Source organism: Microdochium trichocladiopsis (assembly GCF_020744255.1).
Source record: "Microdochium trichocladiopsis strain MPI-CAGE-CH-0230 chromosome Unknown B0I36scaffold_1, whole genome shotgun sequence".
NCBI lineage: Eukaryota > Fungi > Ascomycota > Sordariomycetes > Xylariales > Microdochiaceae > Microdochium > Microdochium trichocladiopsis.
In genome coordinates, this window is record NW_025763544.1 from 2434920 (window position 1) to 2460711 (window position 25792).

A 25792-nucleotide genomic window follows, 5' to 3' on the forward strand; every position below is an offset into this window, starting at 1 on the left:
ACTGGAGAAAACCACGCCCCTGCACGACAGTACAGACGATAGAAGTGAAAGCTCTTTGAGTTTCTTGAGACGGCGTGGAAGAGGCGTGGGAGCAGGAAGCGCGGGATGGGATGTCGCAAGATCCACGGGATGGAGGAGGAGGAAAGGGTGGGAATGTAACAGCTGGGCTCTCGCTAAGAGAAGGTAGCTAACACCGGCGTCCAGTGGGGAGTTGTGAGAGGAGTGGTGTCGATCAAGCAAAACGCACAGCGCGAGCGGTTCCAGTTGTTCGCCGCCGCCGCTCGAGGTGCGAACGGGGAACGAGGGGGACGGGAGCGGGTCTAGCACCGTCACGGCGGCCGTGGCGTGGGAGGCAGGCAGGGCCAAGATGACCCCTGCCGGGCGAGGGTGCCGGGTCGACCCCAGCAGGGCAGCCGAGGAGGCGCTCGTTGGCTCGCCAGAGGCACGCGGGCCGGCGAACAGAGGTCTGGACTCTGCGATCGGCGGGCGTGGCCTATGGGATGGAGGCGCGAGCAAGAGGGCTTGGGCCGGTGCAGACAGTACCTCTCAGGGTAGGCGGCACGTTGCGTCGTTCAGGGTCCTCGAGCGTGCGGATGGTGGTGACGGGGCGGCTGGCGTGATTCGAGGACGGGGCCAGGCCAGCAGCGCACGCGATGGACGCACGCTTGGGAAAAGGGGACGGCGGGCAACAGAGACACGATGAGGTTGCGGCTGGCCGTGTGCGGTCCTGGGCTGTCCAGCTAGCTGGCCTGGACTTGGCTCCTCCTCAGCAGCAGCAGCAGCAGCTTGACGCCAACAGAAGCGACGGATGGCGACTTTTGCAGTTGCCTCTGATCCTGCCCAAGGCAACGATCTACAGCACGGGGCCGCCTCGTGAGCAACTACAATACACTGGCGACCACCCACCTGCCATGTCACGAGACTGGCTGCTGCCGGGCACCTCGGATTCCTCCATTGACAACAATGGCCAGGCAGGCATGGTGGACGCAAGAGCGCGAGCAAGCTTTTGCAGCCAGCAAGCCACACACCAGCAAGCAATGGACTGGCTGGCAACAGGGAGGAGACTGTCCGTTGGTACAGGACAGGATGCCCGCCGCTGAGTGGTGGGGATGAGACCTTGGAAAGGGTGCGCAGGCTGGATCCATGCTGGGGAATGGGCGCACCCATGACGACATCGGCAAGGCTGGTGTGGGCGGGACCGAAGGACCCTTTGTTTCCCGCCAGCGACCCTGACGTCCCGCGCTATCTTGGAGGCGCTTGTGAGAGGGCGTGGTCTGTTAGGAGGAGACTTGTCTTGTCCCGGATCGTGCAGGGTGACACAGGCTGGCTGGTGCAAGGTCCCTGCGCTAGTCCGCTCGACGACCTCACACAGTGCCAGCCAGAATGCGCCAGGCCAGCCAGGATAAGCACGCCCTTGGTCTGCCAGAGCTGGGTCTCATTTTCTTCTCCCGTCTCCCTTGCCCATGGATCAACCAGAGCTCCTCGGCTGCCACTGACTGCCGGGCCCATTGCCTCTGGGACCAACGACGCCCCCAATGAAACCATATTGTCCCGCGCGGTGTGGTGTGGTGCTGTGCGAGAGCCCGGGAGGCAGGGAGAGAGAAGGAGCCGACGGCTAGGACGAGCATGGTGGGTGGTCAAGTGTGGATGATGATGAGAGCGGGTGGATAAGCGTGCCGGGCTGGAGTGGGGTGGGGGCGCGCTGTCTTGCCTTCTTCAACGTCATTGTGAGCACAAGACCACCCGAGGACACCAGGATGGCCAATTTTGCCTGCAGGTCTTGGCGCACACAACCTGCCCGAGTCGAGTGTCGGTGCCAAATCCGCCCGGCTGTCTCCAGCTGCGGCTGCGGCTGCTGGCCACCACCGCACAGCACGTGCTCTGCGCATGCATGGCGGTATGTACTGCACACTTCCAGGCACCACAAGCTCTCTCTGTGCGGGCAACCAGCGTCGTATCCACCACTCCTACCTAAGGTAAGTACTCCTCCGCCCACGGATCACCTCGTGGCCATGAGGGTAATTCTCTGGGTGCCATGTGCCAGGGACTTCCAAGGAAACCTTGCCTGCCGCCTTGGAAATGGCTGCAGCTTTTTGTGGGGTTGGCCGGGCGGCCAACTCGTTCGCGCCTCCAGCCTCACCCACTACGCCGCCCAACGCAACGCTCTGTGCAACAACTCGACCCCGTGTGTTTGCGTTGGCCGATTTCCCATGCCTGGAAATGCCGGCTTTGTGTCCGCTTTGGCATGCTTGCCTACACCGCAATAGCATATGGAGATTCGGCCACAACAGCTGGCTCGAGCGCCCCCGTGCTCCGTGCACCGCCCACGCCACGAGTCGTGCTCCAGTGCCGTCTGAGCTGGGAACAGCAGGTCAGGTCATCCACAAGCCGCCCTCTGACGCCTCGCGGACGCCTCCGTGCCTGCTTGGGCTGGGACATGGGCAGCATTTGGCGGTCTGGGTGCCGCGCTCGACGCCCGGCAGGCGAATGAGCGGCCTGCCGCTGAGACCTGGCTGCGGAGCTTGGGAATACTGCAATTAGCCACCAATCCCCAATTTCGGACAACTCGCGCGAGCCCTGGCATGGCATTCTCGTGGTTCCCCATGTGGCTTCCGCGCAGGGCCGGCATTCCCAGATCGGCGATTTCTAGCCTCTCCAGAACCCCATGCTCGCCGTGCCTTGTGCCCCCGTCCGTTGCGCCTCGCGCGTTCACCTTTGCGGCTCTTCGTTACAGCGGGGGATCCTGCCCGGCCTTTGTTTGTCACCGCGGCCACACACAGCGCGCCACTGGCATTTCCCTGTCTCACTGGGCACCATCTCAGGCCCGGATATGGCGGGCGTGGCTGCTCCTCTCAGCCGCGCAGCGTCCGTCCAGACACGCCCTGCGTATGTACCATCGACGCACGCAATCTTCCGGCTCTTAGCTCTGTCACCGCTTGGGCGTGCTGCATCTCTGATTAGTTAGTCCCGGGCGGGCAGCAAGCAAGCTTGCTCTGGACGTGACCCAGCTGGACTCCCAGCTCGCACGGCTTGTCTCAAATCAGCGCATTCAGCTCCCCACAGTTTGACTTTGCGGATCGAATGCTCCCACAGGCCCCAACCCCTGGCACCCAAAAACAGAGTTCAGATCGCGCAGGACCTGACTGCCGGTAACGTCAAAAGCATCGGCCAAGCCGGGCTTTTACCAGCCGTTGGGGAGCACGTTCTCGAGATTATACTTTGCAGGGGCGGCGGCCACATCGTCATCGGTTCGTCCCCAATGCGACAAGGCACATGCTTACGTGGTCGACCCAAACCGAGATGAGACAACCAGTGCCTAATTTCATCTGCTGGACAGACCTTGTCGCTCAATGTGGGAAGCCCTGCATGGTTCAGGGTCGCGTCAAACCTTGGTGGAATGCAGGATTCCCATCCTTCCCATCCTCCTGCCATCACTTGAGGAGTCCTTAGCATGCCACTGAGCCGGTCTAGACCTCGTTGGGGGGGATCTAACCAGAGCGCCAGTCCAGCTCACATCCGGCAACAGGTACAGGAGTTGATTCTTTATATGCGGGCCCCTCAAGCCAGAGGTCTCCCCTGATACCACTAATTACCACCACTGATCCTGGTGTCTGTGGGCCTTCCAATCCGATCCAGGCCTTGTAACCAGGTGAACTGCATTGGCCTCGATCCCCAATCCCCACGTATGCACGTCCTTGTCGACGACTCTCCAGCCCAAAAGCAGCTCGAGTGCCCACCACGAGCGGGCACGGTCATCGCGGCACGATGGCCAATAACCAGACTGGCAAAAACTCATGATGTCATCTGCATTCCAGAAGGGGAAGCCGTCTCCTCTCATGTGTGCCTTGCCTGTCTGTCTCCATGGATAGCCCCTGGCGATCCACTCCCCTTCAGGGTGTGACCTGACTGCCCGCGGAGCCAGCGCCGTCACCGGGCTGAGCAACCCACGTTGTCTCGGGTTTTCGGATCATGAATACCTAACATCCGTGTGTGTGTCTGTCGTTGTCTTGCCAAGGTGAGAATGGGAGCTGGCTGAACAAACTATCCAGTTGGCAGGGTGGCTGGAAAAGGAGAGGCTTCACTGGTTTGTCCTGCTCTTGTCCTGCTACACTGGCAGGAAACAAGACCCCTCTTCCATGTCGGGAGCATGGAAGCGAGAAACATTCCTTCCCTGAAATGAATCACAGTTGCCCCTCTATACCTACCTAGCCTAGCCTCACACTCAGGTCTCTCACCGACAAGAGTCATGCTGAGTCCACGTGCTCCTCCATGTGGGCTTGCACACGAGGGCAAAAGGGTTCCCATGTGGGAGCGGAATGGCCACGAGAAAGATGAAAGCAAGACCCATTCGGCTCACGCAGCCCACGTAAACATGATGGGGACTTTCATTGACTTTCGGTGACCTCCCCATTCGGCCTACTCCTCGTCCTTCTGCTCGAGCTCGGTTCCACCTGCCTCGGAGTTTCACCATGTGGCATGGACAGACTTATGCTACCCAACAACGCTAGACTAGAGGGGAGGACGAGGACCTGGGAAGACGGGGTAAAATCGTTGGGCATGTGCTTTCTCCAGAATGTCTACGTTTTTGGACCCTGCGTCTGGCTGCTTGCTGGCTCTGGGCGTCAAGCTTCTTCCCCTTGCGTTGGCGTCTGGACACGCGACACTTTGCTCTCGCGCGAACAAGAGAAGGAGCAAAAACCCTGACGCTCTTGTCCCTTGGAAATACATTGGTCATTGATTCGTGACTTGGGACTTTTTCTTTTGGCTATGTATGGCGAAGTTTCTCGCAAAAGATCAACGAAATTCCCAACTTCTTGGATGCCGTTTTCTCATCGTGTCATATCCCAACCCCAAATGTAAGCTCATAAAGCTGTGAGCGAGAGAGAGGGGGGGGGGGGGGTTTCGGTGGACACCGGCACAACCCGAACCACGGTGGCTGGTTCAATTATCGTTTCTCGTATTGCACAGACTGCTGCTGAGTGCACACAAAGTTGCTAAACAGCATCAAGAGGCATGGAACAGAGTACAAAACATGGTATCCACAGTGGCAATGATGTTCCTTGGTTCCATTTCCATCTCGTTGAGCCGGTTTTGCGGCCAAGGCATGAGGCGGACCAGCCATGCGAGTCAGGCCCGAGTAACATCGCGTGCAAGCACGGCCAAAACTGGCTGGCCCGTCCGTCCGTTCACCACCATAATCATGATCAAGGAGCATTGACTTGGGTTTTCCCCCGTGCACGATAAGCTGACATCCACCACCGCTGGCTGTCCGGGTGGCTTGCTGGCTGGGCATGAAAAGTTACCAAAAGGATTCCTGCCACCTAGGTAATTATACATGCTCTCAACGGCTCATCCCGCCCGAGCGTAATCTAGGACCACACACCGGGCCAGTTTCAGCCCCGGCATGCTCACGGAAGATGCCGTCGGCGCTCATTGGGGTGTCCCCTTTCCCTGGAAAACGGCTGGGCTGCCTATGACGTGGTTTGGTTTCTCTTCCGATACAATCGTACGAGTTCTGCGCGTCGTGATCGGCGCCCGCCCAGAAATGGATTGGGTTCCTCCAGGGATCTACCCGGGGGGTCTGGACTTGCTTTAGGGGTGGTTGTCGTTGTTGTTGTGTTGGTCTGCCTGTTTAACTCCACTGCCGCTGGGTAGACATAGGCAAGACGAGGACCTGGTAATACTGGAGGGAGCGAACTCCTGCCGTCTACAGCAGATCGATCTGGTCGGGGGGGGGGTCATTTTGTTGGCAGTTGTAGAAGTATCGAGGTTGATTGTCGATACCTAGGACAATCAGGAACTTTCGGGTATTTGGTGTGACATTGGGTGCGACGTTAAGTGCGTGTGTGTGTGTGTGTGTGTGTGTGTGTGTACTTGATTTCTAGAAGCTGCTATTATGTCGGTCGACGAGGAAAGGCGTCGGCCGTAGAATTGTCGGACACTTACCAGCAAGTCCGCGGCGCATCAAACACCAATTACTCGCAACGACTTGAAGTAGACATTGGACCTATTCCATCGAGTGATGCCTATCCTGCAGTCCACCTTGAAAATGTATCATTTCACGGGACCATAAAAAGACAGTCGTGCTGAGTTCAAAGAACTTAGGAGCTCCGACGTTGATCAAAGTCAATTCATCACTTACTAGAAAATAAGCGCGCAAACGCAGCACCAATGAGGCAGGGAGATTCATAGCCCAACCCTAACTGTTTTCCTACCATCATCTCTGGAACTATCAAAGTCAGGAAACATGACGAAAAATCAAAAAATGAATCGAAGGAATAGAAGATTAAAGAAAAGAAAACAACAACCACCTTTGCCGTTTAGATACGGACATATAAATGCTTTCGACTGCAGATGATGACAAGACAGAACGGAAGAAAAGCGGCAGATACTCGACTGACCAAGTACAACACCACCCACAGGGTGTATGTGACCACGCTGAAGCACCTTCATGTATCCTGGTACATTCCCATGGTTTGGCGCCTTTATGCTGCAGTCGCCCATGAGGAGCAAAAGGGGGGGGGATCAAGACGGAGTACACTTTCCCCCGATGCTCTGTTTCACTTCGTGCCTCAGTGATCGGCGTCGAGACCTTCTTTGCTGTTGTGTGTCCTGCTGTGAACTCGACTCGGGCTGATGTTGCTGACCACGTGTTCGTGCCCCGTGCTCACCAGAACCATCTCGACCACCGCTGCCGCTGCTGCTGCTGCTCTGGTCGTTTGAGCGACTGGTCCGGCTACTGCTCTCCTTGGAAGCTTCGGCTATGGTTTCTAGCGAAGCTCTGTCCTCCCCCATGAGCTTGTCCTCAGCTCTCTTCCTCCTACCCTGCTTAGAGGATTGGGGATCCGCCCCTGTCTGTGAGTTCCGGGGCTGTGTCCGCGGCACCTTCGGCGCAGGAGGCGGCGGACTGGGAGGACTGGCGGGAGTTGGGGGCTTCGGTCGTAATATGTCCGCATAGTTCTCGACGCCGGAAAGATCATACATGTCCCACAAAGCGTCCTGTTTCTGCGTGTAAGACATGGCAGCTTGCTCCGCGGAAGACAAGTCCAAGTAAGATCGAGATGCTGCTGCCGACGATGATGACAAAGAGGATGCAGACCCTGCAGCGGATGTATCTGAAGGCCTCTTCTTCTTCTTCTTCTTCTTATCCTTCCCGAGAGGCTCTACCTGATCGCGAGCCGACGACCGAGACTGCACCTGCTGGCGAGGCCTGCTGCCCGTGGGGATGTAAACTTGCGATCTGGGCAGCGGTGGCGCGTCCCGCGGCATGTTCCCCAGCGTCATGCCCAGCTGCTTGGCTACCTGCGGCTGCGAAGAACCACGGGGAATCGGCGGGGAGTCCTTCTCAGATGCCAGATTGTCCTTGTGTTGCCGCCCATCCTCAACTCCGGGAGGGGTGGTCTGGCCATGTTCTCGGGTTGCCGAAGTGCCCACAGAGGAGGAGGAGGAGTTTTGCGATGCGTCTTGATGATCGCTGCTGCTCCTCGCAGAGGCCGGGAAGCTTCTTCGCCGTGGTGATGTAGAGCCGAAAAATGCACCCTCCATTCTAATTGAAGCTAATTGTTGTTCCAACTGCGCCTCGTCATCCCATTCCCAGAAACTAGACACATCCTGGGCTGTTGCTCTGCTAGACCCTGACGCTGGAGATGAAGAGTTCTGGTGTCGTGTGCTGCTATAATTGTTACAATTCGGCCCCAAAAGGAACAAGATGCCTATTTTCTCTTCCCAAGGGCGGACTCACTCGTGCTTTTCACCTAGGTTGGCAACTGCCTTTCCTTTGCCCTTAGGATCTGGGCGGCGAGACATGGTTCTGTAATTCTGACTGTCTTCAACAGTCTTTGGACGATATGTCTGCCGACGTAACGATCTCTGAGACGCTCCAGACATGCCATTTTCGCGGCTCCAGGGACACATCCTGCTACGGTCGTCTTATACTCTCAAAATCAGGCCTGACTACCAGAACTGACACACCAGGGAGAATACAGCCAGTTGGGGAGAGGAGCAAGTGTCACTAGAACTGTTACGCGCTTTTTCAAGATGTTCAAGTTGTGAGTTCCACGGAGGAGACTTTTCAGGTCTTGCACCTGAACTTGGCACAACGGTCTGGGGTGAAACATCACGACTAGGACTTACAAAGGCTGTTGATGTCGTGTAACATGCCCTGTCCGTCCGTACAGCTCCTCAACAACCTGGACTTGCCTGAGTTACACAGGCACTCATGACTCAGTGCTACAGCCTGCATATTCATAGTGAGTCGACAAAGGACTATCACGAGAGTCTACTTGATTCGCCAGGTAAGAGGCACGCTCAACGGCCGCATGCCGCGACCCCTGTCTATTTTTACCTCTGTGAACTGCTCAATATGGGTGTACTATGTGCATTGTACCTGCGCCTCTTTGATATAGCCCGTTAGGATCCTATCGCTTTGTGCCTGGCAGGTTTGATGCTGTCTGACAGTGTCCGGGTCTGTTTCCGTATGACGCTGTCGATATATACCAGCTGGACACTACTGAGGCCAGCAAAGGCGTTGACGTGGGAAGACGCAAGTCGTACTTTGCACTTTGCAAGCTACACACCAGGATCATTGTTACGCCGTGGTCAAATGGATACCGGGAGTGCGATGCTGCGCTGGTTGCTGTGGCGATCACACAGCGAGCGCTGCCGCTCACATTGTTCCCTTTCCCTACCTACTCATTGCCTCAATCGTAGCTGCAGACTTTCTGCATTACCCACGTGTGACACGGGGAATCAAGGCGACCTCGACAAGATCAAAGACGAGCCCTGCCTGCATTCTCCAGCATACAGCATACAGCATACAGCATATCACAGTGTCACCTGATACAGACCCGACGACAACAACCAGCGCTCGATCTCGCTGGGGCAACACGGAGGACGAGGACGAGGACGGCGTTACTTTTGGACATGGTGGAGGTAGCACCGGCAGTTGGCGTTGCGCTGACCATCATCTTTGTCTTTATTCTCATCTTTGCAACCTTGGCGGCAGGGCTGATTTTGTTTGACAACTTCCGCAAGTCGATGGTGCCGTTCCAGCGCGACGACCGGGAACAGCGGGAGCTGGCAGAGCGGCGGGGTGAGGAGGACGAGGAGCAAGGTACCACGGCGGCGTCGACCTCGAACGCATCGACACTCTAGGCGAAGGGGTGAGTCAGTCCAATGTCACGGCCATATCACGACGATGGGGGTCAGGAAGTTTGGGTGTTGTTGAACGGCAAGAAGTGGTGTGTGGTGTTGTAGTAGCTGTTGTTAGCCCATTCGTCCCCTGGCATTCGGGCCCTGGCAACGACGCCCCACTCGGGCAGAGTCCCCTGCTCACTGGATGCACTTGCCGGATCGGCAACAAAAGTTGCTGGACAACTTCAATGTGCTAATAAATCCCAGAACCACCCACCACCACGCCCGACGCCTGCGACGACACGCCCAGCTGCGGCCTCAGTTCGCAAACCCCGTCCCTGTCGCCATGGCCGCCGCCGCTGCCCGCCCGTTGCTGCTGCGCTCCGCCGCCCGCCGGGCACCCCTCGGCACCACCACATTCTCGCGGTCCTTGTCGGCCTCGCCCGCCGTCTTCCGTCCCGCGGCACCAACACCACCACCACCAGGAGGTGCTGCCACCAACACACACGATACGCCCCTGCGGACAACACACTTTGGCTTCGAGGATGGCGTCACAGAAGCAGACAAGACCGAGAGGGTCGCGGGCGTCTTCCACAGCGTCGCCGACTCGTACGACCGCATGAACGATCTCATGTCCTTTGGCTGGCACCGGATATGGAAGTATGTCATATGTCCTCGCCTGAACAGTTGAGAGAAGCCACAAGATTCAATTCGTTCATTCATTCAATTCGCTAACAAGCGCTCCCTCACAGAGACCACTTCGTCTCCTCCCTCAACCCGGGCGCCTCGTCCTCAAACCCCCCTTCCGCCCAGCGCATCCTCGACATTGCCGGCGGCACCGGCGACATTGCCTTCCGCATGCTGCACCAGGCCCACGTCGTCAACCACAACCCGGACGTCCATGTCACAATCTCCGACATCAACGCCTCCATGCTCGCCGTGGGAGCCTCGCGCTCAAAGTCCCTCCCGGCCTCCCAGCAGGCCAACCTCTCCTTCCTCGAGGCCGACGCCACCAGCCTGCCCCCTTCCGCCATCCCGGACAGCTCGATAGACCTCTACACCGTGGCCTTTGGCATCCGCAACTTTGCCAACATCCCCCAGGCCCTGCGCGAGGCCCACCGCGTCCTCAAGCCCGGCGGCATCTTTGCCTGCCTCGAGTTCAGCAAGGTCGGCAACCCCATCTTCGACGCCGTCTACAAGCGCTGGAGCTTCGGCGCCATCCCCCTGATTGGCCAGCTCGTCACCGGCGACCGCGACAGCTACCAGTACCTCGTCGAGAGCATCGAGCGGTTCCCCAGCCAGGACGAGTTCCGCGACATGATCAAGGACGCCGGCTTCGTGGTCGGCGGCAAAGGCTACGAGGATCTCACGGGTGGCATCGCTGCTATCCACAAGGGCATGAAGCCGTTGGACGCCAAGTAGAGAAAGAGGCTAGAGAGAGAAAGGAAGAGAGAGCATGCGTGTGGCGGCGGAGGGACAGGCAACCCCCCCCTCGACATCAGCTACCACCACCCTTTTTCTCTGAACGCGAACATGCTCAACTCCTCCGCAGAAGGATGTGCTTCTTGCCTCATCCTGTATTTCACTTGTACCAATATTAAAAAACCCCACCCAACGATGATCAAAGTAACCATAGAGGGTCGCGGAACCCGCACTGAACGCCGAAGAGGGCGGCGGGGAGGGAGGTTGGGAGGGGGGGAGGGTGCGCAGAAAGATTCAGGAGGTGCCCACACAAAAAGGAGTAGAGGAAACAAGACACACAGCCGCACAACGTATTGTATTTATAGCGATAAAGAGAAGAGGAAGAAGAAACAATTGTACAGTATTACCCGATCTGGCAGGGTGATCAAGCAACGCAACGCAAGCAGGCCACGTCGGACTCGGCTTCATTACTGAAACCACCTCAAGTGGGGGGATCAAAAACAAATGGCATGCCATCGAGGTGAATAATACTGATCGGACCATGCCTCAGCTTGGCCGCCTTATCATCTCTTTCTGAGAGAAGATACCATGACATTGGAAGAGCACTCGAGCTGTATGGTGACCAGGCAAGCATAAGCACCGCAAAGTCTACCCGCGCGCCCATTCTCAGATAATATGCTGTACACATCGCCTCTCACAAGCATCCAGTCGGTCATCAACGACACGCGGCCGAGACTACAACATTCTCAAGATGTGTGAAAAAAATAATCTTTTTGTGGTAATAATCGCAGCAGTAGTGTGATACGCCACCAGAACTTTTTCCTCCCTTGAACATATAGTCGTGCAAGGATGAATCAACAACTCGGTGGCGCACGGCTCAATCAAATCCGGCCTGAGCCAAGTCCTGTAGACTTTTCTCCTCGCATCGTTTCCTGGTCCAAAGAGGGGTTTCCTTGGTTTTCCTTTTCTCGTGTAGCTTCGCTTCCGCGACTCTCTCGAGCTGTCCAGCTCATATTGGGGTGGTCGTCCCTATTGATCCAGGGCCTCTATTCGTGGTGCCCCAGGGGAACTGACAACCCACCAGGCTTGGGCAAGTCTCCGTCTAGAAGGGTGTTTTCTACACTTTAGTAATCATCGTAGCCTTTGATGGAGGCCCGAGTAGCTCAGGAGTCGCCGGCACCGGCACCTGGGGCAGGCGATGCGGAACCAGCCTCGCCCTTGGCACCTCCACGGCCACCGCGACCACCGCGGCCACGCTCGCCACGGCCACGAGCCCCGCCACGACCCCCACGGCGGCCCGACTCGGGTCCGCTCTCGCCGCCGCTCATGGCACCACGATCACCCGCGCTCCGGTAGCCGCTGGTCGAATCGCGGCCACGGCTGCTGCCCCAGTTGCCAGCGCCACCTCTCGCCTGGAACGTCTTGTTGGTCTCACGAGGCTGGAAGATCTTAACTAGCGGCTTCGAGCGGTCTTCGGACTGGCGAGTCTTGAATTCCTCGGGCAAGCTGTTCAGCGCGGCATCACGATCCTCTACCGTGGGGAAGTGCGCGACCTTGTTGTTCACGTTGCTGCCCCACTTCTCGACCTTTGTGATCTTGGCCTTGTGTTCCGCGGGGAAAATATCCCGGGTCTGCTCGTCACTCTGGACGTTCATGACAAACAGGCCAATGATGGGCTCCTGCGCAGCCTTGGGCGCAGGCGATTGTGCAGAGTCTGGTGCGTTGGATCCGTTCGCGCCAGGCTTCTCATTCTCCTTTGTTGGGGCGGGAGACTGGGCAGCAGGCTTCGGAGTGCCCGGCTTGCCAGACTGCAGAGGCGTAGCGGCCGCGGGCTTGTTTGCAGCAGCACTGTTGCCTCGCGAGTACGGAGGAGGTGCCTGCGCAATCGACGCGGGCGCAGGAGAGATGCCGCTCGTGGCTGGTGCCGGGGACGGCAGTCCCTGGATCGGCGCATTGGGCTGCTGCTTGGCACCTCGGTGGGCAAAGTTGAAACCCTGGGCCCTCATCTCGGTACCGATGCGGCCATCCTGGATCTCGAGCACAAGCCATCCGAAAGCAGCATCCGCCAAGTTGAAGTTCCACATGTTCTTGAAGGCGCTCTCATCCACCTGGCCAAGCGCGGCTGAACCCTGAGACGGCCCGCCGAACGGATTGCCTCCCGCAGCTGTTGTTGGCATCTTCTCGACCAGGCCCAGGGCGTTCTTGAGCAGGTTCTGCTGCGCATCGTTGGCCTGGATCGCAGGTTCGACTTCGCCCTTGACAGTCTCCCAGACGTCATTGAATGACGCTTTGGACGCAGCAAGCTTTCCGCGGTAGTGGTCGAGAGTCGGGTTGACACTGAACTCATTGTAGGAACTGCCGTATCTAAAGTGAAGACCAGCCGAGATGGAGAAGTCGGCCTTCAAACTGACTGACAGCTGGTTGAGGATACCCTCACGAGCAGGGGAGGCGTGGGTGACGAATACTCTGGTCTCCGTTGGGTCGTACACGCGGTTGGCCGTATCCACCAGCTCGCCCATCTGCAACAGGGTCGTCCACATGGTGCCCTGGCCACCAGCAATCGTTGTCCGTCCCTCGCCGTTGTCGAAAAGCTTGTGCATCACGACGGCTCCACCAAGTCCCAGAAGTCGGAGCTTCACACCGCCCAGCTCCAGCAGCATTGACCGCGCCTCGTCGATGATGTGGAGGTTGGGAACCTTGTACTCGCCCGAACGGAACTTCTCAAGGACACGCACATCTTCACAAGCACCCCAGACGGTGTAGATGGGCACGTCGAGCTTTAGTTGGCCGTTGATGAGCTGGGGAAGCTCGGAGAGGGGTAGCTCTTGCGGCGAGAAGCGCGTCTTAACAGATCCCGGTCCGCCTTGGCCAATCGCCTTCTTGACATGTTCCGAAATCAGCGGCGAATACTGAGCAACGTGCTTGAGAGTCCTGCCGCGCGCGTACCCAGTCAGTACGTGGAGCAAATTATATTAAGAACTTCATCTCATGGACCCGGAACTCACTTCTCGGCAATCCGTTCCAGTGACGAATCGTCATAGAAACCAAAGTCACCAGTGTGAAGGATGTGGTCGGCACGAGCCTGCTTCGCAAGGTCGTTCAGGGACTGAAGGTGACCTATAATCCGCCTCGTCAGATTGATACCACATGGAGCTCAGATCGCACTCATCGAACCTACCTCGGACATCAGCTATGCAGAGCACGCGGAAGGGGCCTTGCTGGATGACACGGCCCTGGTTGGGAAGGAGAGGTGTCGCGCCAGGTGCGCCCTGGCCGGCACCGTTTGGCATGTAGCCAGCATTGCCGTATGGTTGGCGCGGTTGCTGTACGGAACGAGAGATCATTAGCACAGTGTCGCCTAATGTGATGGCGGAGGCCACGCGATCTCGGCGTGGGTAGCGCGCATGGCAGTGTGTAAAGTCCGCCATGCTTCTAGAGGACAGGACCAAGGATCGCGTGTTCGTGGGAGGAGCTGGGGCTTGTAGGGTATTGGGGAGGGCTGCATGAGTGATGGAAGACAGCCACTCGCAGCTCGAAATCCAATGCAAAGCCACCAAATAAGAATCGTGTATGAGCGGCGCAAAGGCGTCGCGATTCCGGAGCGGGCTGATACCGCAACGCCCGAGGTGCCTGAGGCTCATTGGGAGGCAGACGTGGAGTGGTGCAAGAGGACAGAGAGGGACAACGTACAGCCATGAGACAGGTGTGTGAGGTATTGCGATGGAGACGAAGGTCGTGCAGATGCGTTGGCCTGCTGTCACTCGATGTGAGAGAACGATCGACCGGATTCAGGCACCAAGACTGTTGTCGCGGCGGGTTGTTCGTTCCTGAGGCGCTGTCGCAATCGAGGCGGGTGGTATTAGTCTCTGGCGCTCCGCTGAAAAGGAGGGGGAAGTGTTGTTTGTCGAGCGGCGAAGGCGTCAGGTCGCGGTGGGAGGGCGGAAAGAGGGTCTGGCAGGGGAAGCGGAAGAGGCGTCTCGGTCGTTGTAGAGGAGGATGCGGGAGAGCAGGCGGGCTCGAGGTGACGTGAAGTTGGGGATGAGCTGCCACGTACAGTAGTTGCGCTAGGGCTGGAGAGCTGGTGGAGAGGCTCTGGTAGGCTCGGACGGGGGGCCCTTGGGCAGATTGAAAAAATTAAAGAGGCACTCGCTCGGGAGGCAGCGACAGGTTGCGGCGTACAGTGTGTTTGCTTTTTGGGGGGCCCGCCAGCCCAGCCCGGCCAGCCCAGCCAGACCAGGCCCATGCTTGTTCGTCCGTCCACAAGGCACCAAGGCACTCAGGGGGATGGGCAAGAGCACCACCACCACCGCCACCAATAGCGGCGAAGCTGAGCTTAGCTTAGCTGTGCTCGAATAGTCAATGGAGTGCGTTGCTCATGCGATTGACTCATCCTCACGGACCGTCATCAGACGACAAGTATCACCATGCCAACACCACCAAGTTTACTTCCTTGGCTCGGGCTGCAACTTCCTTCTAGCTCTTATGCTGGCGCGCCATCGCTGGGGTACCGCAGTCGTCAGGTAGAGCTCGCGCAATATTGCCAACACGCGTCCTGTGAAGTTCGCAGCTAGCACACCCCAAGTACTTTCAAAACACGGCAACCGTCAGCCCACTTTGGGTGTCGAGATGACATTGGAGAGACCGGCTCCACAATCCGGCTAGGGACTTCACGTCTTTCCATTGAGACTGGCTATATACAAATGTTGATGTCCCACGGATGACATCTGTCCTGCTCAAAGACAAGCTTCAGCTTGTGTGCCAATGCTCTTGCGTAGACTTGCTGCCTGCCTCCGTATATACTGTATTTCCCGTACGCCAGGCACGATGCACAATGTTTGAAACAAAACAAGCACGCTATGCTTGTCTGTTCAGGGAAGGGTAGAATGACAGGTCAATGCCGTCTTACCACATCTCTTCCTCTCCTTGATGGCGACGGCCATCCCCGTGCCCGTTTCCGTGTCCATTTCCGTGACCCTGCTCCTGGTACGCGTAGTCGTAATAGTCTTTGCCGTCACCTTGTCCGTAATTGTTGTCATCTCCGTAGGCAGCAGCATCATTTTGATGATCCCTACCATGATCGTAATCGTATATCTCAGCATCTTCGGGGTAATCACCCGTCTGAGGACTCTGGTCGGCATACTGATCCGAGTTCGTCTATGGGCAAAGTGTTAGTCAAATCGGGCCAAATCGCGCAAAGCACGAGCCGAGTGCGCCAGGGCTGTTTGGACTCACCCGATGATACTCAAAATTGTAGCGATCCATGCTCTCCTGTGCCTGCTGCTGCTCAAGGTACTGCTGCTCCTGCTCCTTACGCCGCCTTTCTTCTTCTTGCAGGCGCTTTTGCTGTGGCGAGATAGGAACCTGCATCTGAGGATGCATGGCCTGGACTTTGGCAAGATATGCATACATAAAGTTGCTGAGCAGCACCTGGCTGTAGAGAGCACGGCGGGGATTGGCGAGCTTGATATGTGCCATTCGGTATATAGCACGCTCCTCGAGTATCGGGAACCTCGTCCAATGGTAGTCAACATCGGGCTTCATGGGGCGGTACGGTGCGGGCTCGGGTGACAGCGGGCGCTGAGCATGCGATTTCCGATGAGACGAGTCCCGGTCGCCTTTCTTTTTGCCGCCGAAGATGGATGCGAACAAGCCATCCTTCTCTTTCTTGCCGTCTCCAGGCTTGCGGCTGTTTTCCTTCTTCCGCTCCTCATCCAGTTTCGAGTCGACGTTATCACGATCCAGGACAAGGCTATCGCGGCCCTTCTGCCTAGTCCCATCGATTGACGTCTGCAGGACATCAAGCCGAGCGTTGTCTTGTGGCTTCTCAGAAGAGTTCCTTCCTCGCGACTTTTTCGAATCCTCGTCTTTCTTCTTCTTGTCCTTGTCGTCGCTCTTGAGCCACTTCCACGGTGAGGTTTTGGAGCTGCTCTCCGAATCGCTCTTGTCCTTCTTGCTTTTCTTCTCGGGTTTCCGATCGTCCGACACTGAGGACGAAAACGTCGGGATGAACGTCAAACTGTCCGTTCTCGTAGAACTGTTGCCAGGGATAGGCGACACATTGTGCGCCATGTCATCAAGGGTACCATTCCCGCTACTGGGCGGGCGGTTGCGACTCTGCACTTGTTGAGACGGGGTTTGTGCTTGGGATCCATAATTTGGTCGTCGGCTGGACCGCGCAGGAGGTTCATCAGGAATGGCTGGTACAGCAGGCGATGCGGCATGCTGGGAAGACGACCTCTCAGGAAACGCCCTGTGATCGGCTGGGTGGGACGGGTCCTCAGTCGCTGGCGTTTCAATGATCTGCGGAATGGGAGAAGCGGTTCTCTGGTCTTCTCCAGATCCTGTCCACCTGTGCGAGCCCGGTTCCGAATGCTGGTCTGTGGTAGGCGTAGTAATATCTTGCGAGAATGTCTGTTGTCTGCGGACAGATTTAGGCTGGCGGGAAAGGTCATCGGCCACAATAGGCGCCGATTGGACACGAGACAGACCGTGACCTGGTGGTGCTTCTGGTGGTGCATCTGTGCCCATGGTGTCGCTATGGTCTTCAGACTGTCTGGCGACTCGAGTGGAGAATGACAACCTCTCGCCGGACCGCACCGAACCACCGCGGCTCTTCAGGCTACCTCCTTTCCGATAGGTCGTGCGTGTCGAGCGACGAAGCCCCATTCCGGGAACAGAAGGTAGTATTGGCATGTCATCCGACAGATTGCTGTCTGCAGCTTGTGACTCAAGCGTGAGTCGCTGAACGGCTCTTGTTGGGTCGTTGACGAGTTCGTCCAAGCTGAGGCCGCCTGGGCCGGAAGAGCTTTGAGAATTGCTCCTCTGTAGACGGTCCGCACCATCGACATATTTGTCGCCCCCTTGAACCGCACTGTTATCGACCTGGCGAGACAACATGGACTTTTTGCGACGCAGACCCCCTGAATCACTGCGACCGAGGCCATCCGGAGAAAGCGACGAACCCGAGGCTTCACTTGATCGACGATTCATGCGTTTGACTCTTGTCTCGACAAAGGTCTTGAATTCTGAGGGAGCCAGCTCGGGGTGGACACCGGCTGGAACCCAGAGCAAGCGAGAAGGATCCGCATCGTCGTCACCTTTTGGCGCGACAGACGGCATGGCCATTAGTGATACACCCTGGAAAGGCAAGAGATCCGGGTCACTGTGGTTCGACACGTCCATAGACATGCGCCGCAACGCCTGCAGGTTGCTGAGCTCTTGGGCAATATCGCTCGGGTTGTCAATATTGGTCAGCGGAAATTGCTCGGCTTCCTGCATCTCCTTCAGAGTCGGCGACAACGGCGAGATTGGCGATGTCACTTGACTCGAGTCGTACGAGATGCTCCGCTGGCTAGGCATGCGAGAAGGAGATATGGAAGACAACGTCAGATCACTGTGCCCATTCGTCTGAGACCCACGCAGGCTGTGGTAGTCGGCGGCCGTATCTGACTGGGACCGGCCGAGCCGGAGACTGGCATCTTCGGGCACGCCACCGTGGCCCGGTATCTGTTCTCCGCCATGAGGGGATGCGATGAAGCTCATGGGCCGGTGGTTATTCATGCTTGCATATTCGTCGTCGTCATCGTCATCGCCGTAGAGGCCGCCAATAGTCTCGGTGATGTGATGACTTGAGTCCGACGATAGGTTATGGTTGTGCCCGCGCCGGTCTGCGAAGCTACCGCCGACATCGCGGAACCGAGGAGAGGTCTAGAAGCACCTGCATGTTAATAGTCGTCCTTTTGAAAGTGGGCAGTGCCTAGCGGAAGGCTTCCAAGTCGACCCTAGGCGCAGCACAGGCAATGCTTCCAGTATGTTTCCCGAATGCTTGGCGTGTAGGCCGTCTCCTGGCCAAGGATTCATTGCCTGCAACCCAACACCAAACCGCCTCCAGAGTTTAAATAAAAGCACGTACCATCATCGACGAGATGCCGGCTTATGAGGGACCTCGAGAGGTCAGGAACCGTAGAGATGCCTTCGATCGGAGTGGCGGAGCGATAGAGCTATTTCCTTGTACCGTCATATGGTCCTGCGACTTTGGGTTTGCCGTGGCAGAATTACAGCGAGCCCGTGGCACCGAAGCCTCAAGCGGGGGCTTGTCGGCGAGGCGAGATGTTGTCGGTCGAGAGTGCAGTGGCTGTCTGTCCTATCTTGAGGGTGAGACCCAGGGGAGGACCTGCAGCGCTGGCGTCGGCCAAGTTGTGGGCGATCAGGATGGCCAGAAGCGGAGTCTCGACGGTGAGTTAGACGAGCAGAATCGGCACGGCGGAAGAGGGGACGGGGGGCAACTCGAGATCGCAAGAGGCGGTCGGCGCCGGGGACGTCGCGTGGGCAGGAGATCGTGGGGACTGCACTGAGGGTGAGAAGCGGTTGGAGCGTTGGTGGAAGTGGTGGGGAGGTGAGCAGGGTGGTGCTGGTTGTCGGTGCTGGTTCCAGTATGCCAGTGGTGTTGCTGCGGTCAAGGCCGACACAAGACACTTATTCGGGCAGGAAAAGCATGATGTGCTGCCGTCTGCCATGTCACAACAAGAGCATGCATCACTTGAGCATTACTCCTCCTTTATCCCTACGCGTATCCAGTAGGGCCTCCTCAGGCTGCAATCAAATGCTTGGCCCAGTGGAGTGGCGGCGATGGACGAGCGTCAGGCGGCGGCCACCAAGTGACTCCTGGGAGTGGGGAGAGGCGGCAGGGAATCGTTGGCGCTGCCTGGCGCCCCGAACCCCTCTGCCAATTGTTTCTACTCGTTTGGTACCGGCGTCATGCCCCCAAAGTCCCTGAGGCCTACCACGTGCAGCAGTCGCATTTCCACGGTCTCGGTTCAAATACAGGCAACGCCAACTACATGGTCCGGCCGGTCTCATGCACGAGAGGTTCAGAGGTTCAGAGGGTAAGAGGTTCAGGGGTCAAGAGGTCCAGAGTCTGCAAATCGCGATGCATACCCAGCTTATGCGTGTGCAACCGACACGATCCATCCTCCTCAGCGCTCAAAGGGAGATCTCGGACTCGGGAAATGAGAGCTCGCCCGCCTCAGAAGATCTTTGCCCCAGTCTCGGGGAGAATAGAAGTGGTCTATTTCGGGGTCGCAATCTTGGCACAATGATGTGATTGGGGACGTCAGCGCTTCGCGTTCTCTGCTGATCAAGGTGCTTTCATCCCAGACGACTTTGCACCACGCTCTTAGAGCACTTGGCGACATGAGACTGTGGAGAGGAGATTGATGCTCAGCGTCCGCGAAACGAACAAAGCCTGCTATTTGCATCTCCAGTGGGAGGCGGAAAGAAGCCCGACTTCATCAGGATTCACACTCTCACTTACTTACCTCAAGGTAACTTTGCACGTGATGCACAACTCTGGCGTTTTCCCTGCTTTGTGCAGCAGCCCTGAATGGCTCGATCTGGCTGGGGATAAAGTGGACCTATCTATTCAAGCATATCGCGGCCAAGGGTTCTGTAAAGATGAGTGCAGGCTCCTTGCTCTAGTTGCCGATCACTGGGGCTGGAGGGACCACTCAACCGTTTTCACCTCGTCGCCTTGATGTGAGGTGCCTCAAGGGAGGTAGGTACCTCGAAACAGCACACTCGGATACATTGAGCCCTGTTAACTGAGCCTGCCACTCTCTGGCTTTGAGCGCGTGCTTGCATCGGCTCTCAGGACAAGAATGTAGATGGTCATTTGGCACTTGACCCTGTTGGCTGTGGACCGCCTTGGTCTTAGAGACAAGACATCGCCTAGACAGAGATTGTGTTCTAAGGGGCAGCTGTGTGCATTGGCCACCAAGTCGATTCACGCTTGAACCCGGTTCCAGCGAAGCGAGTTGCACCATACCCACGAGCAGGACATGGGCCGCGACTCCAAGCTCAGACGATATGACATTCTTACCTCAGGTGCACTAGAATATGCCACTTTGTGTTGTATATTGCAAAGCCCTGGCATATGAGCAGGCCAAATAGCACGTGACCGGTTCCCCTCATCTGACACTCGCTGCGGACCGTGGACACACCAGATCCAGACGCGGTCTTTCAGAGAGCTCGTTGTGATTCTGGTCGTCTGCACCGGCGGTCCGGCCGACACGGGACCGTACACCGGAACCAAGTGGGTCTATTGATAGTGTCAACACGGGGCAGACCCCGAACCAGGCCAGTGCTAGATCACGAGACTGAGACTATCAGACAAGTCAAATAGATGAGATGTGCCAGGCACGGGGTTTACGCTGTCATTAGGCATCGAACGAGGGATCAGTGGCCGAGCAACCTGTATGTCCGCTGGCATTCGCACAAGGTCCACACGCCGCTTCACGCACAGAAAATGGCCTGGGAGCCGTGAGACAAGCGAGAGCTGCCGGCTTCGTCCGCGCACGAGAAGTGTTGCGATGACTCCGCTGGCATATTGGCACCCTCTGGAAGGTACCTTTCACCTGGTAACTCATGTTGTTCCTAGGATGGAGGATAAAAGCAAAGAGGGCAGCATCTATCGTTCACGTTCTCAAGACCGCCATAACGGCTCCTGTGAATAGCTAGCACACGATGCAAAAGTAGGGGACACCCGTGGACCCCTGCAAGCTCCATGTGCTGCAGAAGCCAGGCCTGGCCAGGTGCGTGACGCCATCGCTGGTCGTTCACGTCTTCACACCCTGAACACATATACGTTCACACTGGCAGCTGCGTGAGCTGCTGACTCCCAAAACCGGTTCGAATGCTGTGCTAGTCGGCATCATGGGGGAGACGGTGAGCCGGGGAAGAGGGAATACCAAACGGTGTTTGAATGACGTGCATTGCTGGATCAACCACAACCGGGAGGGGGCCACCAATGAGAGCGCATAGCTGAGTGGAGACGCGTTGAGTGGCAGTTTGACGCGTGCCTGCAGGCACGTCCCACACAATGGCCCAGCAAGCAGTGCAGCAAAGTGAAGTACATAGACTTCACGGCGTTCCAAGGTTGCTCTGGCCATGCCCACGACCGATCGCTGCAGGCTCGACCTAGACGACAACAATCCTCCTTCGCGACTTCCCAACTAGACGCTTTGCTTACGACCAAAGCACGCTTGTCACCACTGCTCACGACACTGCAGGCGTCTCTCGGCACGATTTACCAGCATTCACAGCCTGCAAAACCCTAGGGGCCACGCTCGACTCGGCCCAACACCATTTTCATCTGGCTGGCAAGCAATACGCCTCCAGATGTTTTGACAAAAGGCACTGTGGTTGCCCTTTTCACATTACCCCTGACCCTCCTCCAACGGCCATCTCCCTCGACAGCCCCTCAAAATGGGGGATTCCAGCACCGTCTTTGGCGGCTGTACCTTCACGTTCGTCCCTGGCAAGGAGCTCACGGAGACGGCAGTGTCTGAGGTATGCATGCTAATCGCGAAGGTCTCCATCATTTACAAGTTCCAGCACGGGCAATTTCAGCTGACGTAGCAATATTGCCATAGCTGTCTCAGCTGATCGTGAAGTCTGGCGGCGAAGTTCTCGACCGGAAGCGTGACGGCACACTGCCACTCGCACAGATCACTCACATCATCTCCAACACGATAGACTTTCCGGAGTACACAGAGACCAAAGCGCTGCTCATCCCCGTAGTTCGCACAAAATGGATCTCTGCATCACTGGCGAAGGGCAAGCAGGCCCAACTTCGTCCTTACACTCCGGATCCGCGCATGATCTTTTCCGACGTTGTCGTGACAGCAGCCGACATCCCCGAGACCGACAAGGAAACAATAATAGGCGCAGTCACCGCAATGGGTGGCATGGACTCGGTCGCGGTCAACAAGCTGACCACCCACATTTGTGCTCTCAGCCTCGACCATGAGAAGTGTCAGCTCGCGTTGTCTAAAGGGCTCAAGTGCAAGATTGTCCTCCCTCATTGGTAGGCAAAGGCTTCTTCCGTTTCCCCCGATTTGGTACCGCTGACACCGGGTTGCAGGTTCGACGACTGCTTCAGATTAGGAAAGAAGATTGACGAGGCGCCTTATCTTCTCCCAGACCCAGAGATTTTGCAAGCACATCCCGACAAAGATGTCCAGGTCCCTTCCAGTCAGCATCTTCAAGGTGCCACATCAGCCCGCCCGGATTACCTTCCAGCGTCAGCCGACTCGATAACTGGAGCACGCCCTGTGCTTACGGTTTTCAAAGACATTAAAGTCATGCTTTCCTCAGACCTCGCGATTAGGGACCGCCTCAGATCAATCGTTCACGATCTCATACAAGAAGGTGGTGGTGAGCTCACCGACGACATCGAAACATGCGACTGGTTCGTTTGCCAGTACCGGGATGGGCCTGATTATGTCCGCGCATCGCACCTGGGAAAGACAGTGGGAAGCCTGTCATGGCTTTACTATATCATCACAATGAACGAATGGACTTCGCCGCTGCTTCGGCTGTTGCATTATCCAGTCCCTCGCGACGGCATACCAGGATTCAAGGACAAGCGGATCACGGTGTCCAACTATGGAGGCGAAGCACGCATATACCTCGAGAATCTAATCACGGCCGCGGGTGCCATTTTCACCAAGACGATGAAGGCAGACAACACTCATCTGGTAACGGCTCGGGACAATAGCGAGAAATGCGACGCTGCACGGGACTGGAACATCAACATGATCAACCACTTGTGGATTGAAGAGAGCTACGCCAGATGCGAGATGCAATCAGTCACCAACGACAGATATACCTGCTTTCCTGCGCGGACAAATCTAGGCGAAGTAATCGGCCAAACCCCCTTGAACGAGGCACGAGTCGCAGCATTGTTCTACCCAGGCGGTCCGTCGAATTCGGCTCCAATCTCAATCAGGAAGCGCAGAATCGTGGAGCTGGCGGAAGACAATTCTTACGCGGACGGCCCAGCTGAGGGTGTTTCTATTGGTCGGCAAGCCCACAAGGACTTTGACGTCATGAAAGACACCGACGAGGACTTCGCAGTCAAGTCCACCGAAGTCTTTGGCGTTCCCGCAAAGCGTCGGACTTCCGCGCAACAAATCTCCACACCATCACGGACACGGCATGTGCGTAGCGGCAAGGAGAACGAAACCCCATCGACTGTGTCTTCATCTGTCCGAAGTGCCAAGGATAAAGCCATTAGTAGGCTATCGGAAATCGCGCCAGACATCGCTCTGTACGAAAAGGAAAAGAAGCGTTCAGCAAAGGATGGCAATGGGCACTGGGGAGGCAAGCGGGCCTTGGATCAAGTCGAGAAGGAGAGTAACCTCAAACGTAATGCTTCTAGTCCAAGCAGAGCCGCAGAGCCAGACGACGAACTCACATCCGAGAAGCGGCCAGCCAAGAAGGCGAGACCAACACTGCCTCAGGTAGAATTGCGGGTCGTTCTCACAGGATTCAAGCGATGGGTCAACGACAAGCACAAAGAGGACGCCGATAGGGTAGGCAGCATGCAATTGTCCTCTGTTGAGCTTGAACGTGATTTGACTAATGACTTTGTGCAGAAAAAACTTCGCGACATGGGGATTGCTGTCGTACCCGACGGCCAAGCGGTGGACTACCTAGTAGCACCACAGATTGTACGAACAGTCAAGTTTCTTCGCAATCTATCAAAAGGGGCTACAGTCGTATCCTCTGAATGGATCGAGGATTGTCTCGATTCCAAGAAAGCAGTAGACCCTGCAGACTATCTCCTCAAGGACGTGGAGAGCGAGAAAAAGTTTGAGCTCAAGTTGACGACCTCGACGGAACGAGCCAGGAAGAATGCCGGCAAGCTGCTCGCAGGCATTCCGATATACTGCACTGCCAATATCAAGAACGGCACCGATAGCTACAAGGCCATCGCAGAGGCAAACGGCGCCATCTTCATGACCTATGCTGCCCGCAGTGGTACGACTATCCGACCTACCAATCCTGAGGATGACGTGGACGGTCCAGAGCCCGTATATCTCCTGAGTACTGCGCAAGCTGCGGAGACGAAGCTTTGGAAGCGGTTCGAAGAGATGGCGAGGAAGGGCAACATGGAGCCGCGCGTAGTAGCGTCGGACTGGCTGCTGGATGTGGCCATGAGGCAGGAACTCTTTTGGGATGAGAAATACCTCGTGACCAACTTCTTTAACGACAAGGGATGGTAATGATGAGGGCAGGACAAACAATGGGCCGGCGTATATGATTAGAAACCTGTTTCCGTTGGCAATTGCCAGAATATCCCGGAGCAGGTGGTGGACAGGCGCCCTGGAGATGTCGATACATGAGGTAGCATGCCGATGTAATCAATAAGGACAATAATTAACCCCTCATGGACTTGTGTGTGTGTGTCCAGCACAGCCATACCTCCTTGTGCTCTCTGCGATGGCATCTCGTGGCAAGATTGAGATCGTGCGAAGTAGAAATGGCGCACACTTTTCCAGGCGACAACAAAACAGGCTCCCGGGTCGAAGCCCCTCAGAAGAACTTTACACCTTGGGAGTCCTCGTGGCCGAAGATCTGGGCCTTGCCGCGCTTGACGAGCGTCTGCAGCGCCTTCTGAAGCAGTTCCGGGTGCAGGCCGTAAAAATCCCTGCCCCGGGTGCCTTCGCCCTCGACGAGCTCGTACAGCGTGAGCACTGTCCCGCGCTGCGCCGTCTCGTCGACGTAGCTCTCAATCATGGCCGCCCACTCCTCTGGCGTGCGCCAGTATATCCACCACACGTCGCCGGCGTCACCACCGCCGGTGGCAGACGCGTTAGTCGAAGATGACGAGGAGGAGGAGGAGGATGCGGGTTCCGCACGGCCCTCCTTGCGCATATGCTCGAGGACGTCCCGGGCGTCGGCGAGAGACAGGCGCCGATCGAGCCTCTTGTTGTGGAAGAGCTCTTGGACGTCCGGGCCACTGCTGCTGGGAGCATGATTTGCGGCCACTGCTGCTGCTGCTGCTGCCGCTGCTGCCGCGTCACCTCCTCCACCACCTCCACCGCTCCCGCTGCCGCCGATGGCGTTGCTCAGCGAGAGCCGGAATATGCGGTGGTGCCGGCAGTAGTCGAGGACAAACGAGGACCAGGTCTCGCGCTGGGAGTGCAGGGTCGCCAGGTTGGTCTGCCGCGTGAAGAAGGGCGGGAAGTTGTACTCGCGCGGGAAGTTGAACGTGCTGCTGCTGCTGCTGCTCCCCTCCACGGTGTTAACCCCCAAAGTGCTTGTCGCTGTTGTTGCCATGGCAGTTGCGGGAGCTGTTAATGGTGTTGACGATGACGACATTTGCTGTCTGTGTAATGTGTATATAAGTGTGTTCCTCAGTCAACTCTTGGAGGGGCGGAGGGTTGCATCAGCT

At 57.0% G+C, this 25792-nt stretch overlaps 6 protein-coding genes across 6 annotated transcripts; 2 read left to right on the forward strand and 4 right to left on the reverse strand.

Moving 5' to 3' along the window:
• Window positions 1-6525: 6525 nt before the first annotated feature.
• B0I36DRAFT_344103 (uncharacterized protein) lies at window positions 6526-7806 on the reverse strand (the record flags this gene model as incomplete). Its single annotated transcript, XM_046156229.1, has 2 exons — window positions 6526-7600; window positions 7742-7806. 2 exons carry the CDS (start codon window positions 7804-7806, stop codon window positions 6526-6528), a joined length of 1140 nt encoding a protein of 379 aa, XP_046018398.1.
• A 1672-nt stretch (window positions 7807-9478) lies between these two features.
• On the forward strand, window positions 9479-10554 carry B0I36DRAFT_235091 (ubiquinone/menaquinone biosynthesis methyltransferase; the record flags this gene model as incomplete). Its single annotated transcript, XM_046149374.1, has 2 exons — window positions 9479-9792; window positions 9885-10554. The coding sequence occupies 2 exons, from the start codon at window positions 9479-9481 to the stop codon at window positions 10552-10554; spliced, it is 984 nt and encodes a 327-aa protein (XP_046018399.1).
• A 1163-nt stretch (window positions 10555-11717) lies between these two features.
• B0I36DRAFT_371057 (ser/Thr protein phosphatase family protein) lies at window positions 11718-13844 on the reverse strand (the record flags this gene model as incomplete). Its single annotated transcript, XM_046159982.1, has 3 exons — window positions 11718-13485; window positions 13560-13671; window positions 13733-13844. The coding sequence occupies 3 exons, from the start codon at window positions 13842-13844 to the stop codon at window positions 11718-11720; spliced, it is 1992 nt and encodes a 663-aa protein (XP_046018400.1).
• A 1612-nt stretch (window positions 13845-15456) lies between these two features.
• Window positions 15457-18472, reverse strand: B0I36DRAFT_357657 (uncharacterized protein; the record flags this gene model as incomplete). Its single annotated transcript, XM_046157840.1, has 3 exons — window positions 15457-15708; window positions 15787-18261; window positions 18467-18472. The coding sequence occupies 3 exons, from the start codon at window positions 18470-18472 to the stop codon at window positions 15457-15459; spliced, it is 2733 nt and encodes a 910-aa protein (XP_046018401.1).
• Window positions 18473-21816: 3344 nt separating this feature from the next.
• B0I36DRAFT_391200 (uncharacterized protein) lies at window positions 21817-24775 on the forward strand (the record flags this gene model as incomplete). The annotated part of the gene is made up of 3 exons (XM_046161411.1): window positions 21817-21900; window positions 21984-22417; window positions 22475-24775. 3 exons carry the CDS (start codon window positions 21817-21819, stop codon window positions 24618-24620), a joined length of 2664 nt encoding a protein of 887 aa, XP_046018402.1. The 3' UTR covers window positions 24621-24775.
• A 155-nt stretch (window positions 24776-24930) lies between these two features.
• On the reverse strand, window positions 24931-25677 carry B0I36DRAFT_234132 (ESCRT-II complex subunit-domain-containing protein; the record flags this gene model as incomplete). The annotated part of the gene is made up of 2 exons (XM_046149278.1): window positions 24931-25340; window positions 25440-25677. 2 exons carry the CDS (start codon window positions 25675-25677, stop codon window positions 24931-24933), a joined length of 648 nt encoding a protein of 215 aa, XP_046018403.1.
• Window positions 25678-25792: the final 115 nt, after the last annotated feature.